At 33.7% G+C, this 15,872-nt stretch overlaps 1 protein-coding gene across 1 annotated transcript in view; it reads left to right on the top strand.

The window, feature by feature from the left end:
* LOC141707165 (isoleucine--tRNA ligase, cytoplasmic) overlaps positions 1-13,453 on the top strand; it is a 30,743-nt gene extending 17,290 nt beyond the window's left edge. Inside the window, exons 16-27 of the mRNA XM_074510193.1 lie at positions 5,862-5,999; positions 6,576-6,679; positions 6,805-6,868; positions 7,545-7,633; positions 7,761-7,902; positions 8,735-8,798; positions 8,897-8,964; positions 9,093-9,215; positions 10,312-10,377; positions 12,077-12,185; positions 12,290-12,381; positions 13,106-13,453. Coding sequence (XP_074366294.1) covers positions 5,862-5,999; positions 6,576-6,679; positions 6,805-6,868; positions 7,545-7,633; positions 7,761-7,902; positions 8,735-8,798; positions 8,897-8,964; positions 9,093-9,215; positions 10,312-10,377; positions 12,077-12,185; positions 12,290-12,381; positions 13,106-13,210 — 1,164 coding nt within the window. The 3' untranslated portion in view covers positions 13,211-13,453. The remainder of the gene's footprint in view (positions 1-5,861; positions 6,000-6,575; positions 6,680-6,804; positions 6,869-7,544; positions 7,634-7,760; positions 7,903-8,734; positions 8,799-8,896; positions 8,965-9,092; positions 9,216-10,311; positions 10,378-12,076; positions 12,186-12,289; positions 12,382-13,105) is intronic.
* The last annotated feature ends 2,419 nt before the right edge of the window (positions 13,454-15,872 follow it).

Below are 15,872 nucleotides of genomic sequence, written 5' to 3' on the forward strand. Positions count from 1 at the left end.
ATGAAGTAGTAGTAGCCTCCTCTAGCCATTACACGCATTGGGCCACATACATCACTATGTATTAGCTCCAGACGTTTAGTGGCCCTTTGACCCTTACCAGTGAAAGGGGCTTTAGTCATCTTACCAAGCAAACAAGATTCGCATTCTTGGTATGATTCAAAATCAAACTTATCCAAGTATCCATCCTTATGTAATTTGGATATGCGTTTCTCATTTATGTGGCCTAGACGACAATGCCAGAGGTATGTTTGATTTGAGTCATTCATTTTAAGTCGTTTGTTTTCTATATTACAAACAGGGTTATCTACCCTAAATCAAGAACATATAAACCATTAAATAAACGCGCAACACCATAGGTTAAATCATTCAAAGCAAAAGAGCAACTGTTGTTCTTTATTGTAAACGAAAAACCTTTCTTGTCCAAACAAGAAACAGAAATAATGTTTCTGCGAATCGCAGGCACGTAAAAACAGTCTTCTAGTTCTAAAACAAGCCCAGAGGGCATAGATAAATAATAAGTCCCTACAGCTAAAGCAGCAACTTTTGCTCCATTGCCTACTCTTAGGTCCACTTCTCCCTTAGTCAAAGTTCTACTTCTCTGCAGGCCCTGCACATTTATACAAATGTGAGAAGCACATCCAGTATCAAATACCCAAGATGTAGAAATAGACAAATTGACTTCTATAACATAAATACCTGATCCAGAAATCTGAACTGCTTTCTTTTTCTTCAGATCCTCCAAGTAAATTGGACAGTTTCTCTTCCGGTGACCATCTTTCTTACATTAGTGACATTCACCCTTGGCCACACCACCTTTAGGCTTTAAAGCCTGTTTGGGACCTGACTTTGGCTTGGGTGTAGAATCAGATCCAATCTTCTTCTTACCCTTCCATTTGCCCTTCCCTTTGTCCTTACCTTTATTTCTCACCATCAGTATGGGAGCAGGTTCAGCTGTCTTCATGTTGGTCTCATATGTTCTCAACATATGCAACAATTCAGTAGGTGTTTTGTCAAATTCATTCATATTGTAGTTCACAACAAACTGAGTGAATTTGTTGTTCAAAGAATTCATGATTAGGTCAATACCAGTTTCCGGACCAATCGGGAAACCCAAAGTTTCAAGGTACTCAATGTAACCAATCATCTTCAGAACATGTGGGCCAACTGGTTCACTCGCCCCTTGTTTGCAATTAAAAAGTGACTTGCTCGTGTTGAACCTTTCTTGACGAGTTTGGCTTGCAAACATGCTTTGCAAGTGCTCATTGATAGTATATGCATCCATATGCACATGCTGTCTTTGAAGCTCAGCACTCATAGTTGCCAACATAAGACATGCAACATCATTTGCATCATTCTCATCCCTTGTGCGTGCTGCTCGTTCATCAGCAGTAGCACCCTCGGGAAGGGGGCCTGGAGGAGCAATATCAATGACATGAAGCTTGCGCTCCTGCCTGAGGACAATCCTCAAATTCCTGTGCCAGTCTAGGAAGTTGTTTCCTCCTGTCAGCTTGTCCTTCTCAAGGACTGAAAGTACGGATAGTGTGTTTGTGTTGTTTGCCATTACTCAGTATCTACAATAATAAAAGCGCAAAATAAACATTAGATTGTCTGAGTTAAAATTTTATGTTCATATGATTATGATATATTCGTAATATATCTCCCACTATTTTTTTTATCAAATTAATAGCCCTAACTATTAATTCGGAAAGTATATCCCATAAATCTTTCTAGTGAGCCAAGATCCATATTTCGTCATGTTCTAAGTCAACCACTGGTATCCTTAAAACATGATTATTTAGGTAGACAACAGTTGTCAATTATATCATATATAATTCTTGGATAATTTGGTGAACAACAATTGATCTTATCTATCTAATAGATTTTTAACCAAACTCTATGCTTCTAAGTTCATAATAGTTGAATATAACCGTTTATATTCACCTTATTATGATGACTCAGTTAAGTTAGACCCAATGATACAACGTCCGAATATAACCGTTTATATTCGTCGCATTTCACCATGATAGATAGGAGTCCCCTGCCACTGACAGCCCTTCCCCTTATCGATCTAGGATTTAATGAGTGTTCATTCATTGGAAAGCATCTGATTAAAACTTAATATTTTTACTTAGGGATTTTTAATTTAGAACGATCATGATCCCATCATAAAGAGATTCCCAATTTTTCCTTAAATAAAATACTTCAAATCAATACTCATCAATGGTTTGATTTCCAGGTAGTGGAGGAGTCACATCGGTCTCGCTTAAAACCCACAACCTTACAAGTTCTATGAACCCGTTGTTGACAAAATCGCCCCATGTCAGAAATAAAGAAAATTCGTATTTTATTCCGTGTTTCATAAACACGAGAATCTCATGATCGTTTGTTAATTTTAAATCTTGAGTCGTTACAGATTTTATCTTGTTTAAAGGCATGGCATGGGTGATGTATCTAATACATACATGCATCATTAATCTAACTAAAACATGCATTTTCTACTCTACACGTACTATTTATACATCATATGAAAAGTACGTAAAGTAAACGTGCAATAGTTATGGCCCAATCCTATGTGATCTTTTCAGGCTAATGAAAAGATCAAGGTCAATCTATGGTGTAAAAATAACTATTACATATGTCTTCTCTATTGCTTCCATTGTCTCCTTGGCCTCCATAGGATGCCTTCTCTTTCCCTTGTCCTTCTTGGATGTTACATTAAGAATTATACTAATGAACTTACAAAAGAACTCGAGTTACATTCGAGATAAAACAACTACAAATAGAAAACGACAAGCAAATCGTATTTATTACAAACCAAAAGAATAAACCATTACAACTAAGGTCTTAAGGCCATAACTATGCACCATGCTCAAGTAACCATTAAAGAACATGATAGATCATATAAAGATGACATACTATTTATCACTTATCATGATCCAATCAAGAATAATAAATAAGTAAAGCATATGTCATAAGCACAAATTAAAAACGAAACCCTAAGCACGCGGATCGACCTCCGCGGTAAGGTCGCTGGGCGGAAATTTTTGCAAAATCAAGTATCAGAATACTAGAAAAACATGTATCAGAATACTATTCCAGAAGCATGTATCAGTATACACACGATCCATATCCCAGTTACCAAAAACGTGTATCAGTATACATATTTTAAGAGATCGCATACATATGAGTTATGGCAGATCTTAAACATACGAGTATCATCATATAGATCATTAACAGATTCATCATATCATTCATATAACATAACTGTTATCATGGCAGACTCATATAACATAACCGTTATCATGGCAGACTCATCTCACATGCATACTTGTAAAAATACAGTAAACACGTAACCAAATCAGCCCCTTATACACGTAGCTCTGATGCCATTTTTGGGTTCCGAAGGCATAAAACGCAGCGGATAAACGTAAATAAAACAAAAATTTCAAAACCCAAAAACAGGATCCATGTATAATTATGGGCAGATTATGGAGATAACAAATCATACCTTTCAAGAGATTAACTTTCACGAACTCAACGGAGATCCTAGCTATCACGCTTTGTGTCTACCTCTCGGAGAAACACCTCTATGGTATCCACACGAGCACCTTCAAGAACGTCTCACGAACTTGACTACGGAATGGATGTACTAGCCTCCTTCTTGACGATCTGAATTGCCTCTGCCTCTCTTTGCTGCTAGGGTTTTCTTAAAAAACGTACAAGCCTTTTTAACCTTTCATTATCTATTTATAATGACTGATTGAAAAAGGCCCATAATAGCAAAGCCCAACCCTAGTAGGTATTGGATTAAATAATAAAAACGAATTTCTATTATTTAATTAATAACTAAGTCATACTTAATTATTATGGGCAAAAACATTCCTTTTAATTCGAATTTATATTATCTCAATTAAGTCTTACTTAATTATAATAAAATTCAAATAATCATCAATTAATTTAAATCCATAATTTAAATTAACTATTCCATTAAGTGCTCTATTTGTGCGACCCTATAGGCTATTATTTAATTGGCAATAATTTTATTCTCTAATAAAATTATAAACAATGAGCGGTATCTAGTAATACATCATTGTTACCCAAATAAACAATAATTAAATCGTGATTAGATAAAATCTTTCGTGATTAATGTTTTTCGTGTAATATAATCCCTTTAACCATACATATTATAGATTAAACTTGAGGCATGTATTTAGTCATCCTCTTCAACATTTAATCCGGGTTTACTTGATCCATGAGTAGATTATCGAGACAAATCATTATTTGAGCATGGCCATGCTTTTATAATCTCACTCAATCAAGAGGCCAATAATATCTCTCCTAATTATAGGAGGGTTAAATTCTTTACCTATCATTCATATTTCTCATACGACTCATGATATACCCGATGTCCACTTTTATCATCACCCGATCAAAAGTAACTTTTAATGTAGTCAAAGTATATTAATCCTCGTATAGAAATATAATGATTTCAAGTCAAAGGATCGTTACACCATTATCACTGTGAGTCTTTCTTATGACTTTATTAAATATGAAGAATCTCACTGTGGGTATGTCCAGTACCATGTACTCTCACATGTACCTATGTATTGACTTTAGTATCCCCATACTTATAACCAAATACTTATAACCAATGAGATGTGGTTATCTTGTCAAACAACATACTAGTCTATCTATGTATTATTATTGTCCTATATAATAATACTCGACTAGGGACCTTTAAGAATATGATATATTATATAATCTCAAGTTCAAGTCATGTACTTAAATTATACAATTTGTATCATGATTCTAAGGACATTTATTATGCTAACAAAATATCGCAGTAATTAAGGTCATAATAAATACATTTATTGAATGATCAACTGACATAAAGATAAAAGAATAATGTATTGCCTCTAGGGCACCTACACTAACACTACAAGCTAGTGCTCAACGGCTTTTTAGCCATTGTTGCTTGCTGCTTGCAAGCTCGAAAATCGATCTTTCGCCTCTCCTCCCTGTCTCCATTCTGATTGATTAGATTCTTCCTTTGCGCAAGCGTTTGGTTCGCCCCTTGTTGTGTTGCATATTTTGACCCTCCGCTTCAATCTGCGTTTTTCGGATAGCTGGGATCTGACGTTAATATACGATTTCAATGTAAGTTCCAGGGCGGCCCATCTGCTTAGTGCAGTTATCAGTGCTGGAAGCCCCTGCAGTTGTTTTGCTGCATACTCCCCGTCCGCCTATCTCCCACTTCTAAATTATATTTCTCTTTTAGATTTCATTTTCCTTTCCTGCATCTTTATTTCTATCCATAGGTCGAGCTTACATTTATTGAACGGTCATCGGCTTATAGTCTTATCATTTAGCTAAATCGGGTTTTGTTTAAGTAAGAAATAGCAGTCATATGGGCAGTTGTGTAAATGAATGCTTAATTAAACCATAATATTTTTACAACTCTTTGCCTCTTTTTTTTCACAGTATTGGGGTTATGCACAATCTTCCTGAACTTTTAAATCAAATTAATCTGAACCCCTAAATGAACTCTTCGAACACTATCCTACATACCACACTTCTATGATCACTTGTTATTTGTTACCAAATATACTCCCGTGAGTTTAGACTGTCAGAGAAGCTAGTATTTTGGTTATTATATTAAGTTTTTGCAATCCTGAAGGGAATTGTTTAAAATTTAGCAAAATTGGTTATATTTGTTAATGTACTATCTTTCAATTTTTTTTATGTAGTAGTATAACATTTTCAGCAAATAACTGTTGTGTTTTTCAACTCATTGTACCACTCAACTAGTCAATTCCTCTATTTACATCATAGAAATCTTATTTCAATGCTGTGGTATTTAGGTGCTTCTAACATCTTGCAAAGCGATGGCTCCATTTACACCCTTCTTTACAGAGGTTCTGTACCAGAACTTGAGAAAAGTTTCCGTTGGGGCAGAAGAAAGCATTCACTATTGCACTTTTCCTGAAGTAGAAGGAAAGGTACAACTCTCTACTATTTGACTTAGAAATGTTGTGGTGTGTGATTGTGTATGTGTATGTATATGTAGATACATACATACAAACATACATGGAAGCAGGCGGCAGGGTTTGCTTAACCGGATAATACACGGAATTGGGATCTCTGTCGCATGTTATATACCTACATATGTACATACATACATGACTGCATGTTTGTTTGTTTGTTCATATTATTATATGAACTCTAAGGTTACTACGCCTCTACTGTTTGACTTACAAAAGTTGTGGTGTGTGTTTGTGTATGTATACATTCATACATACATACATACATACATGGAAGCAGGCGGCAGGGCTTGCTTAACCGGATACACGGAATTGGGATCTCTGTCCCATGCTACATACATACATACATACATACATACATACATACATACATACATACATACATACATACATACATACGTACGTATACATACATGCATGCATACATACATACATACGTACGTATGTACGTACATACTACATAACTACATGCTTGCATGTTTGTTTGTTTATTCATATTATTATGTGAACTCTAAGATTACTACGTCATCTCAGAGAGGGGAACGCCTTGAACAAAGTGTCAACAGGATGATGACAATTATTGATCTGGCCCGAAATATCCGTGAGCGGAACAGTAAACCTCTCAAAACACCACTCAAGTAAGCTTCATGGATTCCCATACTCGAACAGAAAGTAGTATAGCTTCTTGTTTATTATCGTATGTTCCCGGTGTTGGTCTGTAATCTTCTTATTCTAATACATCTAATGTATCATATTGTTTCAGAGAGATGACTGTTGTACATCCTGATGCTGAGTTCCTTGACGACATCGCAGGAAAACTCAAAGAGGTTTGCAGTAGAACTTACACTGTTTAAAATTTCTTAGGTTTTAACACATGACAAATTGACAATAACCCCCCCCCCTCTCATACACTGATACACACGCACACGCACAATCTAAGAACATATAAAGTCTTGCAAGTTCACGTGGGACGATGATCAAGAAAAGGGTTGAAACCAAGGGATTAGCTTTGCAGAATAAATTAAGTGCTCACTGGTTGTGGTTAATTGTGAGGGTCGTATTATGCTAGCTGATTTGTTCCTGATATGCTCAACTACATGTAACGTCTAAAGCAGTTGTAATGTTATGTGGGGGTCATCCTAGCTGCATGGAGCTCCTATAGTATTATAGGATGTCATGTTGTATGTGAGTTGGATGTAATGAGCAGCAAGTATATTTGTTGTGTTGTACTTTCTCTGTTATATTTACATCATTATGTGGGTGGACTAGTGACAAATGCGTGTTTAGGCATTTCAAAGTGAGCGGAATTATGTTGGAAACTGTAGGTGTATCCATATTATTTCAGAATATTGGTTCTTAAGTTTTATGAAATCTGAAAAAAGTTGTGGAAACCGAAGATAGTTGTTGACCTTTTGGATCTTAACTTATAGCAGATTGACATGTAGAATCATATATCGAGGTATTATCCCATGTTTTCATTTCGTTTAATATTTGACATTGCAGTATGTGCTGGAGGAACTTAATGTGCAATCCGTTATTACATGTAATGATCCTCTGAAGTATGCTTCTTTGCGTGCAGAACCCGACTTTAGGTATTTAATGGGAGTATATAAGCAAAACATTTCCGATGCTTATCTCTTTTTCATACAAGATTTTATCAGAACATAAGATTCATAAGCCTAATGCTTAAATACTTATATGTTTTATATATAATATTAGCGTGTTAGGTAAGAGGCTGGGCAAGTCAATGGGAATGGTCTCCAAAGAAGTGAAAGCAATGTCACAAGAAGACATCTTAGCTTTCGAAAAATCTGGTGAATTAACCGTGGGTACTCATTGCTTGAAATTGAGTGATATCAAGGTCTCTCTCTCTCTCTCCCCCCCCCCCCAGCTCCCCCCCAAACACACACACATCCCCTCCAAGATGAGTAGTATAAATTTACTACGTTTTAATTGGGTTGAAATCTTTCTTATTGACCCCCCTCTAGTTTTCATCTTTTATATATAATGAAGGTATAATATATATAGATTGATCAACCTACTGGAGTGATTTTTCTATCTCTAGATTACGTTTTATATTTACAAACAGTAGATTTATTACATCTTATTCCCCACAAGGCCACAACTGCATATCTCTCAATTTTGGTTATATCTTTGATCGGCTTTTGTGGTTTCTTGAAAAGTTAGTCTTTTGTTGTGTCATGTATATGTACATAAAACGATTGTTACAACTTCTGTCTAGAACTTATCTGCCATGTTCTATAAGGAAAGTTCTTATAGATATAACTGTAGCCTGTAAAAATGCTTTCCCTGAATTTTATTAGAACTTTTATATGCTATAACTAGTAGAGCTGCTAGTATATAATACAGACAACGTTTAATTGCATACTGTCACAATGTGATGCGAGTACATCTAAACTATGATTTTTAGTCTCCACAGACAATGTTCAATTGCTTACTGTCACAATGTGATGCGAGTACATTTAAACTGTGATTTTTAGTCCTGAAGTCATCTTTCAAGATTGGCCACATTGTTCCTCTAGTTTATGATACTGGTGATCTGTTAATACTTTGTATATATTGATGAATGTCGTAATCAATGTCCCAGAGATTACTGTTCCTATTATTTTTTAGTATCAACCTCTGCTTAGCTTGCCTCCTAATAAGACTCATGTTCATGCATAAACTTGCAGATTGTTCGGGCATTCAAAAGACCTGCTGATAGGACAGAAGAGGAAATGGATGCGGCTGGAGATGGTACTGACAACAATGACCCTTTCTCTGTTTTCCTCCCTTTAATAACGTACAATTTTTAGTCATGTCTATAACTTGTTTCTCCTCCGGTTCCGCATCAGGTGATGTTTTGGTAATATTGGATTTAAGGCAAGATGAATCACTTTTTGAGGCTGGGTTTGCTCGTGAGGTAGTTCGCAAGACCAATATTATCCGCAGATTGTTAAAGTAGTCAGCTAATTGTTTTTTTACCATGCCATGTCCTACCATATGCAAATTGGACAAATTTCTGGCCTGCTGAGCTTTGCTCTATTGTAGGTTGTAAATAGGATCCAGAAGTTAAGGAAGAAGGCTGCCTTAGACCCTACAGATATGGTAGAGGTTTTCTTCAGATCATTAGATGACGATGCATCAAAGTCTCAGCAGATATTAAATTTGCAGGTTCCCTTTATTAGTATTAGTTGAAATTTTGGTAGTTTTTCTATATATAATAAAGTTACGTGGTGTTAGTATGTTTACTATTTTTGATAGTACATGGTTTATTGTACAAAAGTTTTAGACGTCTTACTAATAGCGTAACTGATATGAGTGTATAATAATTAATTTATTTTTTTGCTAATTAATGTGATAGTCCATGTCCCACTTGATGGAATAATGGAGTAGATTATATTGATATTTGTTTTATAAAGCGTTGATATAGTTATTTTTATTTTTAAACTTTTAAATCTGTTAATAAAAAGTTTAAAAGGCCAGGTAAAGTAATAGAATTATGAATTTAAATAAGAAAAATAAGAGTTATATGAATCAAGGAAAGATAAATGAGAAATTGGGAAGAGAAACTAGCTTGTTATATATGTAATGTGTGAGAGAATAGTAAATCATATGCGCGGGAAACAAAAATACTGTAGTTATAGAAATGTGCAAACAGTCGATGTGTCTAATCAAATCAAAATAACATTTTTATCCACAATAATTGGTTTAAGTTAAAGGTTGGGCCGTTGGGGCTCTAAAAGGTGATTGGTGAAGCCTATGATTGAATAGGTTTTCTACTGGAATCAAGAAAGCACTCCCTAGTAATTGGTATGAGCTAAAGACCGGAGGCATAATCTGTGGATGAACGTGGAATGCTTAAACTAATATTTGTACAAGTATGTTATGATGTTAAAATGGATGTTATTGGTACAACGGGAATGTAAGCATTATGAAGAGAACAATTTATCCAGCTATATGACTTGGTTGTTATTGCTTTAGAAATTCTCCAATCCTTCGTTTTTTTCTGGTACTTGCTGAATGATTAAGAAGTTATAAAACAATGTGTCTGATAGAATGTGGATTTCTAGGTGTCCGCCAACCTTAATTTTAGCTTAAAGTCTTGAGTCACACATGGCAAATTTTGATTAACAGTACTTTTTCTTCCACTCCTGTTTGCTTTTGGGCTGGAAGTTTATTTCTATTACTTCTTCATGCATGATTCGTTTCTAATCCTTTTAAACAGAGGAAAGTGTCCACTTTTTCACCCAGTGATGTCTTGATGCAGGAATCATACATCAGGGATGTACTGGGATCTTCTTTACTTCCTGCAGACATGATTCCTCGGCACGCGGTAAATTGTTGTTTTATTAATGTTACATCTCAATATTGTTAGTAGGTTTTATTTTTGCTGTTTGTCTTGCATTGAAGTGCCTGCAGTAATGTTAGTAAACTATTTTTACCAACATAGTTTACAATCACTGTGGTTCACTAAACATTTTTTTATTTATTAATATATACGTAGTGTGTTTGCGTTATGACTCGTACTTGTGAACGTATGTTTCTGCTGGGTGATGGTATTCCTATCTGTAGCTATGGTTAAAACTTAAATTAAGTCATGTGAGATAACAGTTTGCTCAGATAAAGTGTAGTTTCTGGAAAAAGGAAGTTTTGCCTGCTAGAAATTCCGCAGCCCTTTTTTATTTTCTTTGTCCTTTTATTATTGTCGTCCTTGTCATCATCACCATCATTATTCGACCTATCTTTTTTTTCCTTTCGATATATAAATTAACTCTGTCGCGTGGTTTTTAATCACGAAAACGTACTTTGTTCTATTCCCACTTTCTTTTCCTTATCTCGAGAACTTAGTCTTATGAATTGTTGTAGCATATAATTCGTTGTAAACAATTATAAATGGCTCACTGAAATGTCATTGCCATTTATTTTTAATAAAAATATTTAATTTTTATGCGGCTCTACTTTCTACACCTTTTCTAGAGACGCATTTGGTAGTTTTCCAATAGTTCTGTGCTTGCTAAAAATATATGCTACATCTTTAGCAGAAGGATCGCGAGCAGAGAATTTATTGATTTTTTTAGCATTTGTAGTTGAGAGTTTTGAATTTTTGTAAATTGCTGCCCTATAAAATCACAATTGCTTGATTTTAGTATGGAAAATTGTGAATTGAATACGATTTAAGTTATTATTTCCCTCGCACAATTTAGACAATACCATAACCTCCAACCCAATTTGATCCGATTGTTTTGTTGAGTTTACTTATAAATGTAAAATAGAACATTGAGTTTACTATGATATATCGTGTGTGTATACTTGAAGCAAAATAATTGTGTGTGTTTGTGTTGCTTAATCCTCCCAAAATTGTTGTCATCTATTTATACTGGCAAAAGTTCAGGGGAGTGATAATTGGAGTACTATATGTTCTGCTTTGAGAATATTGCGAAACATAATGCAGACATATAGTACTCTATCTAAGAGTACTACTCCTAGCTCATTAAAACAGCAGGAACTCCTAGCCACTCTCGTCAACTGAACTAAACCCAACCTACTAAACCCTATTTCTACATGTATACAAGATATTGGATGGATACAATGAGTTTTTTATAGACACAAATAGCTGGGAATCCCTAATTTTAATAAATTCAAGGTTATTAGTGAAAGTTTTGTGTAAAAGTACTTGTCTAAAAAGAAACACAGCCTTTTTAATTTGGAACCTTAAAAGGAAAATATGACGAAAGATGTACATATTTAGATTTCCGATTGTGGAAGGGGGTATGTTACAATTAGGAAGGATTGAGTCCACCCTTAGATGCTGGAAACCTTTTGTTGGGTTAGAAGTAGAATGCAATGACTTTTTATGTTTTTTGTTGGATCATTGTGGTGACTATTCCTTTGACCTCTAGGATGGGCCAGGCTATAATTGAATAGTCTCTGACATTATTAGGCAAAAGGAGAAAATGATAAAAGATCATGCATCCCAAATATCACTTCTAAATTATTATTTTTTTCATAGCTGTCTGGCGTTTTATTTGCAGGTGGTTATTGCTGAAGAGATCATTGACACTTCAAGTTTAAAGTTTGTGATCACATTGGCAAGGCCGACCTTTATGTTCAACACTGACGCTATAGTCGCATTATACGCAGGTTCATTATCAGTACCTTTTCCAGCAATCAAGACTCAGTGCTATTTTCTTTTGTTTGATTTATTTCACCTTACATTTACTCAAAGGACGTCAATTGTGTTGCAGGAAATACACAATTCTCTGAAAATTTGCAGACTTATTTGTTGTCGAGGGATTATCAAAGTTTGAAATCAGAGATTCAAACTAATAATGGAAAGGTTTGAAATCTTTTTTTTCTTATTTTTAAAATGAGTTAATTGCATTTTGCAACCCCTACCTTTCATTGAATAACAAAACTATAAACTTACTTTCAAAAATACAGTTTGCAACCCCTAACTTTAGACATCAAATACAATATGCATCCCCTTAACCATTTTGTTAAAAATATTTATATTATGGAGGGTAAAATTGTTCAGCAAAATATTTAAATAATAATTTTAAATTTTTTAAATTAAACTAAAATTTAGAATTTTAAATTATAAAAATAATATTAATGTCAATTATTTTATTACTCAGTATAATTTTTAAAATTTTAAAATATAGATATATTTAGAAACTTTATGATTATATATATAAACATATATTTTGCTTAATAAATATATTTTAAGTATTTAGCAATATGATTAATTTAGAATATTACTAATAGAAAATAGCTATAATTTTTTTCATGTAAAAAATGTATTAAAATAAATATTTTAATTAATTTGAAATTTTAGTTATTAATATTAATATCTCAATTTCAATTTTATAACCGTAAGGGATGCATGTTGTAGTTGATATTGAAAGTTAAGGGTTGCAAATTGTATTTTGCGAAGTAGTTATACTGTTTTGATTTTAAATGAAAGGTGGGGGTTGCAAAGTGCAATTAACTCTTAAAATTATTTTGTCTGGATTCAGAGGTACTGGTTTGATTCTTCTCTTTTTACCCCTTTGCTTCTGCAGATTATTGTTAGCCGTGTCATTGATCAGCCTCAGGTTGAACTGTGTGTAGGCAAGCATATTTACTTGACCGTTGGAGATTACTTATCAAGGTCAAATGCCACTTGAGTGTTTCCTTTTTTTTCTTTCCGATTGTATCATTAATCAAGTTTGGTTAAGAGAAATGAGGGCTATGTAAAAAGAACGTATTCATTTTGGAAGCAGAAAAAGCAGAACAAGATCTAATCTGTGTGCAATAGCTCTAGCCAAAGCAATTTGTGTGCAATAGAATTGGACTAATTCAGTTATTTTTACATAAAAGATGTAATCTGTTTTAATACAAAATAGTTGATGGCGTCTTTTTTTTTCATCTATTAATTTCTTATGCAAATACCGGTTTGTGCATCATTAACAAGCAGTTTGTCTTTAGAGTAGTGCAACTGTTATTCAAGGTTTTTTCATGCTTTTCAAGAAGGGAAAGAAAGTGTTTGTTCTCTGTTCAACAGAAGATGAGAGAAAAGGATGAGCACCTCGGTATAAAATAAATAGACTTTATTATGCTGTGTGCTATTTAAATGTTTTAACCAACAATTTTGTAGGTGCTTTTAGGGGTGAGCAGAAACCGCAAAAACCGCAAAAACCGCCCGCACCAAATCATACCGCAAAACGCGGTTTTTAATTTTGTGGTGCGGTTGCGGTTTGAATTTTTAATAAACCGCGCGGTGCGGGTTGTGGTTTAAAATTTCTGAAATGCGGTTCAAATCGCTCCGCAACTCAATATTTAATATATTATAAATATATATATATATAATACATACTTATATTACTATCGGGTAACATAAAGAACCATTTTATGTTCTTAGTTAAACTGAATTTCACCACCAGGTGGCCATAGCATCATCCTTATTGAGTTAGAATTATATGTTAAATTCATTAAGAAATTCAAATGGACCACACGATCTTCTGACAAATAAAAAAGAGATTACACAATCTCTTGTTGTATTTCTTCACTAGTAAAATCAAAATCCAAATATTTATACTAGAGAACTAAGATGTTGCATTCTGATTGACTAAAACTATTTTCGGAAATTTGATTAAATTTAAGTTTTTTATTTATTTAATTTTTTTGAACTCGTAAAGTACAAACCGCAGTGAATCGCACCGCACCGCATTTTCGTGATGTGGTTTATGCGGTTTTCGAGGGTACGCGGTGCGGTTGTGGTTTGGAAATTTGAGCAAACCGCATGTGCGGTTTGGTTTGCAGTTTGAGGAAAAAACCATAGCGCCTGCATCGCGTTCACCCCTAGGCTTCTTTCTGTAAGCCCTTGTGCAGTGTACGTGAAATTGAACTTAGAAGTGTAGTATATATAGAGGCTAGAGGGTGATAAATACTACTTCATAGGTAATCAGATCACATACAAATGAAGACCAAAATGATAAATGTAAGAATGGGCGCACACTCTAAACCCCAAAATTTAGGCATCTTTATGAATTTGCATGTTTTTATTGGTGGTTATTTTTGTGCATATAATGATGCAAAGATTAATTAGAAAATGAATCATCCGATCTAAGAAATAACAATTGAAATTAGTAATAGTGTAGCTGCTATTGTATTGTTCATGGTGAATAGTGTAGGTTGTAAAGAATTCTAGTTGATCAGTTTGAGATCACATTTGAAATTAATGTATAAACATGGGTATGTCATGATCATCGGCGGTAGATATTATTGTAGTGTTGTTGGGCACTGATCTTACAACCCCACTTGTGATGCAAATGCAAATTCATAAAATCTCTGTTTCTTTCAGATTTTTTTTATGAATTATTTAACGTGATATGCAAGACTCGCTACTTCCTACTTGTGTCCTGTAATATGTTCCTTTTTTCTTATTAGTCGGTTATTTTCTTAAATTCTAATTAATCCATTCAGCGGTGAACTTCTTTACAATGTCAATATATTTGCTTTAAAAAATTAATTATATAAAATTTAATTTTATTAGATTAAGCATTATATAAAAAAATATTTCAAAATTTTAATATAATTTTAGTTATAAATAAAGTATATTTTTATTTTTGATAATAAATAAAATATATTTTTTGTTGATTAAATATTGTATAAAATTAATATTTTAATAATTTTGAAATATATTATTTTTTTGAAACAATTTTCATAATATTATTAAATTTGGAAAAGACACAGGGTTCTAGGAAGAAAATAGATATAACGTGAAAAGGTTAAGATTATTGCTGTCAAACGGATAACTGATATATGGATCCTATATCCTTATCCGCATCCGCAATTGTTATATTTGAATACGGATAATATCCGTTTTATTTTGGATACGGATAATATCCGTTTTTTTGGATATTTTTTGGACACGAATGCGAATATTTCGACGAATATCGGATTTTTAAAAAAAATTGATGGCCCTACTGTATTGACTAGACCTGACAACGTTTCATGTTGTATACAAACGTTTCGTGTACTTTCGTGATTTCGGGTACCAAAACTTAAATTCGAACTCGACCCAAATTTGAATTTGTGTACCAATTTGGTGACACTAACTCAGAACTAATATATTCGTGTTTACCCGCTTTAGTACACTAAAGTGCACAGATTATATACGAAAAAAATTAATTGTTAAAAAATGCAATAGATAATTAAATGGTCTTGAATAATGAACAACAAAGTTCCTAATAAAAAACATGAAACAAATGAAAATATTTTTATCTACAACAAACTATAAATTGTTCGACATTCAAAAGAAATTAAAAACATAAAATCGATCTTGCT

This window comes from Apium graveolens, chromosome 2 (assembly GCF_009905375.1).
Source record: "Apium graveolens cultivar Ventura chromosome 2, ASM990537v1, whole genome shotgun sequence".
Classification (NCBI taxonomy): domain Eukaryota; kingdom Viridiplantae; phylum Streptophyta; class Magnoliopsida; order Apiales; family Apiaceae; genus Apium; species Apium graveolens.